Source organism: Cyprinodon variegatus, unplaced genomic scaffold (assembly GCF_000732505.1).
Source record: "Cyprinodon variegatus isolate N-32 unplaced genomic scaffold, C_variegatus-1.0 Scaffold386, whole genome shotgun sequence".
NCBI lineage: Eukaryota > Metazoa > Chordata > Actinopteri > Cyprinodontiformes > Cyprinodontidae > Cyprinodon > Cyprinodon variegatus.
Genome location: NW_015150839.1, coordinates 410020 through 414934, shown reverse-complemented (window position 1 = coordinate 414934; position 4915 = coordinate 410020). Strand labels below are relative to the sequence as shown.

Below are 4915 nucleotides of genomic sequence, written 5' to 3'. Positions count from 1 at the left end.
AATAATAACAGTAACAGTAACGAGCCAATTTGTAAAAATGTAAGGAGTAGAAGTAAAAAGTCGCCATAAAAATAAGTAGTAAAGTAAAGTAAAAATATCAGAAAAATCTACTTGAGTACAGTAACAAAGTATTTGTACTTCGTTACTTCCCATCTCTGCATATCATGTACTACATAACTTATTAATTGCAGTCTCTGTTTACACTTTTTTGTTTTGTTTTTTATCTTTTCAAGGGAGACCCAGGTATCAGCATCAAGGGAGAGAAGGGAGAGACGGGTCAGAAAGGTGACAAAGGAGTCAGAGGCTATCTTGGACTTCCTGTAAGTTTATCTTTTAAGTTATTAAAAATGTTTTTTCCTTTTTAACAGCTAAGTATTTTAATATTGTGTTTCTGGAGAGTGGTGTTGTTTACTGCATGCTTCTCATTGTTGTGTGTACTTTATGACTGCTGGTTAAGAAAGCTTTCTTTTGATTTAGGGATTTTTTGTCATCCTGTTGGCATTATGGTTGCTGCCCTCCCTGCCCTAAAAACGGTTGCTTTAAGTATCCTGAGAATGGTTCCAGTTTTAAGGGTAATCATCATAAAAATAATTATTTTATTTAAAGCACCTTTCAGGACATCAAAGCATGCTTTAAAACAAAGAATCCATAATATACCATATACACTATATTAAAATCAGTGGAGGTCTGCCATCGGGAACAGATGAGCTTTGATGAGTAAAGTGTTTTGAATATCAGGGAGTGAATTCCAGAGGTTGGGAGCAGAGCAGGAGAAATTTCTGCTCCTCATGGTGATGAGGTGGCAGGAGGTGCCACAATGTGGATGGAAGAGGCAGGTCTAAAGGGCTTTGTATACTCCTGCAGCAGTGTGTCGCAGTTAGCTTGTTGCAGGTATTACACAGATATTTTTGATTTATGCCCAATTTTGAAGTGTGGTCTGTGCTATGTTATTCCACGCTACTACGTAAGGGGAACAATCACCAACTAGCTAGGATTGTAGGTGTCCATGTGTCGGTTAGACGAGCTTGTTCGCCGCCTACAACCCCTCTTCCAACGCCGGACGACACACTGTTCACCCATGAGTGTTCCCGAAAGACTGGCCGTGGCGCTGCTTGTTTTGGCTTCTGGTGCAAACCAACAGACCGTCGCATAGAGCTACAAACTAGCGTTCTGCACGGTGTCTGGGACAGTGTCCGAGGTGTGCCATTAGGTACCAAAAAGGAAATGCGCATAGTGTAGAGCGGATGTAGATTTGACCAATCAGAGGCCTCCTTTCTCTCCTCCCTGTGACATTATCTGCAGCACTGTCTGCTGTCACCTACAATTTTGGGGAGGTGCACCAGAGTGACTTCGGAAAGGGGCGAGGTCATATCTGCGTTAAATGCAGACGACCTTGTTTCTGAGCAAACAGGAAGATTTTGAACTGGATTCTAAAGCTTCAGGAAGCCAGTGAAGGTCCTGTAGAATGGGGTGATTTGAAGGAGCAACTAAAGCTGAATGATTTCTGAGGATGACCAAAAAGAGAAGAGTTGCAGTAATTGATGTGGGAGGTGACAAGGCTATGGCTAATATCCTGTCAGTTAATCCGGGGTAGAAGAAGGATCTGAAATCATTAAGGATGTGAGAGGAGAAGGTGTTTGTTTTATATTCTTATTGTTAGGAAACAATATGGGTTAAGGTGACTTTGTTATTGATAGACTTAAAAAGATCCTGAATGAAATGGAATAATGATCAGTTTTTTTAAGTTCACCATCAGAGCAGCTGGAGGTGCTGAGACCAGAGCAGCAGGTCTCAGCAGAGAAAAGAGTTTGTCCGTTTGTGTGTGCACGGAAATCCGTCAATTGAGGAGTTTAAGTATCTTGGGATCTTGTTCATGAATGAGGGGAAGATGGAGCAGGAGTTGGATAGGCGGATTGGTGCGGCGTCAGCTGTGAAGCGTTCGCTATACCGGTCTGTTGTGGTGAAGAGAGAGCTGAGCCAAAATGCAAAGCTCTCGATTTACCGTTCGATCTATGTTCCGACTCTCATCTATGGTCATGAGCTTTGGGTCATGACCGAACGATTGAGATCCCGGATACAAGTGGCTGAAATGAGTTTTCTCCGTAGTGTGTCTGGGCTCTCCCTTAGAGATAGGGTGAGGAGCTCAGTCATCCGGGGATGACTCAGAGTAGAGCCACTGCTCCTCCATGTTGAGAGGAGCCAGCTGAGGTGGCTGGGGCATCTGGTTAGGATGCCTCCTGGACATTTCCACGGTGAGGTGTTCCGGGCACGTCGTAGCGGGAGGAGGCCCATGGGGGAAACCCAGGACACGCCGAAGGGAATTTGTTTCTCGGCTGGCCTGGGAGCGCCTTGGGGTTCCCCCTGAGGAGCTGGCCCAAGTGGCTCGGGAGAGGGATGTAGGGGCCTCCCTACTGAAGCTGCTACCCCCGCGACCCGACCCCGGATAAGTGGAAGAAGATGCATGGATGGATGATTAAAACCAATGTTTTCCAAGTAGGATAAATAGTCTCTAGTGAGGGTAAGATTACTATTGTCCTGATGTTTGTTGAATTCACCCAGTAATATTATATTGGGAGAAAGAAGACAGATGAGCCAGCAAATCAGCCAATTTATTTAAAATTAGTGTTGCACCGATACCAGTATCGGGCGGGGCTCCGATAATGCTCTAAAATGGTGGTATTGGTATCTGTGAGTACCATCAAATAGGGCACCGATACCATTTTGAGAGCCAAAAGTCACCCATTCCAGGTAGTCAATAAATCGTTCTACTGGATTCACTTTGTATTAGTCTTTTTCCTGCTTCATAAAGGTAGGCAGCAGATTGACAAAGCCATGATGGCAATTATTTTACAAAAAATGGCAATTGCGCAACACTATTCAAAAGTAACAGTTAGGTTTAAGGGGGAGGTCAAATTCAGCACTGATAGTGGGTATATGTTCAGGAATTTTACACCTGAGACATTCTATGGAGGTTAGAGCTGGGATGGAAACCAGACGGAGAACCCAACCTGCGTGGCCTGTCTCACACAGTTGGGAGATGTCAACAAAGCCAGGTTGGGTTAAACTGATGAGCTAAAAGCAGTCATTAGGTGGTTGCCAGGAGATCGTTGAGAAGTCCCAAACTTATGAGTGAGCTAATGTTGAGAAGTCCTAAGTGAATAGTGGTGTTGGAGTGGTTGACTGAAGGATTAGCCAACCTGCTGCTGCTTTTGGTCATTTTGAAAGCTGGTTATCCACTGGCCGTAGGAAGTTGGCAGGGTCATCAGGGTAAGTTCCCATATTTAGATGCCAAGGTTAATGTTTTAGTTATTTCAATGGGAAGAGAATTTTATGCTACGTTTAGACAATTAGCAGCAGGAGCAGCAAAAACGCATGTGCTGCTTCATTTTTGATGCTTGTACAGTTTAGGTTTTAACATTTTAAGTTAATTCAGGCATTAATTAACTGTTTCAGTGATCATAGCAGAGTGATCGTAGCGCTCTGCATCAGCAGTGCTGCGTCTGTCTCCCTGCCAGCTCCCACATCAGCTTCTCTGATTGGTTGATGAGGCGTGTCCAGCTGTAGCAGTTAGCATCCGTCTCTTCAGAGCATAACACTGGAGGTGTTATGTCATGAAAATGTAAAGCCTACATTTTTGTATTCCAAAAAAGTAAAAAAAAATAATCCACTGGTCTTTGTTTCCAAGTTTGAAGATGTTTTGCTTCCCATCCAGGAAGCTCTTTCAATTCAAATTGTCAGAAGTAGCCCAACAAAGCCTTGATTTGGCTTAGAAAACATGCAAATTGAAACAGATGAACGGGTCCATCCCTTTGGAATGGGGGTAGTTTGGTTTCTTTGTTATCCTGCAATGCCCTATACCTGTCAATGTCTCTGAAAGCGGGGTTGTTAAAGGTAATTGTTGGCCTGGCTGAATAGGCAGGGTCTTCTGTTCCCCTGTAAAGGGGTGGGGGTTGCGATGATAGCGGGAAGGAATCAACTCAATTGCTGCTTTGTAGATTTTTGAAAGCTGAAATCTGAGTCCATCCCTTATGTCTAAGGTTGTTTTTTCTTTCCTAACATAGATGGCTTCCTTCAAGCCCCTCTCAATCCTCCTGTCTTCTTTGTCCAAAATGTGAACATTCTGGTCCTCAAAAGAATGTCCTTTGTCCATAAGGTGTAGATGGACAGCAGAGTCTTGTCCAGAGGGGGTTGCTCTTCCATGATATTCCTGGATGGGAGCCGAAACATCTTCAAACTTGGAAACAAAGTCCAGTGGATTGTTTTTTTAAACTATTTTGGAATGACTATGACCTGGAGGACTGAGAATCTTCACTAGCTTACTTTTTTGTAGTTTGCATTAATTGGATTTTTTTTACCATTTAAATGTTGAAAAGAAAATGTACCAGATAAGAATAAAAGTGAAACTTATAATTGAATGAAAAAATCTATTTAAACATTTCTAAGAAATGACCTCACCCCATTCAAAATGTTTCGTCTTATACATTTAGTTTGCCTTTTTATAGTACTACACTCAGCTCAACAGACAGAAAGAAGAGAAAGAGGGAAACTTAAAATGGTCAACTTGTTTGGTTTAACCTTCAGTGGTTTTATCGCCATTTGTTCTTTGTCATTGAATATTTGTTGCTGTTACCAGTCACAGCTTCGCTCACCTCATCTAATCCCACTCCTTATCTCACCACCCCACCCCCAACCCCAATCCTACCCACTCCCTTCATCCTCTCTGCCCTCTAACTGTGTAACACTATACAGGGGGCTCATGGGTTAGACGGCAAACCTGGTGCAGTGGTGAGTGGCATGAGTCCTGTTTTGGTCGCACAAACCCTTCCTCTCTTCATCTCTCGTTCTTTTATCTGAGCTTCATTTTTGCCACTTCACCTTTCAACTTTTACGCTGTCTCTTTTATTTATTTTAATAT

At 43.0% G+C, this 4915-nt stretch overlaps 1 protein-coding gene across 19 annotated transcripts in view; it reads left to right on the top strand.

The window, feature by feature from the left end:
- The window catches only part of LOC107092571 (collagen alpha-1(XIII) chain-like), a 104868-nt gene that overhangs the window by 73973 nt on the left and 25980 nt on the right, over positions 1-4915 (top strand). For 10 of the 19 annotated variants that reach the window (XM_015387138.1, XM_015387134.1, XM_015387137.1 and 7 more), the window contains one exon: positions 234-320. In XM_015387138.1, the coding sequence (XP_015242624.1) occupies positions 234-320 (87 nt within the window). Of the gene's footprint in view, positions 1-233; positions 321-4749; positions 4786-4915 lie in introns of all 19 variants that reach the window. The other 9 variants (XM_015387133.1, XM_015387129.1, XM_015387120.1 and 6 more) reach the window with 1 other exon arrangement.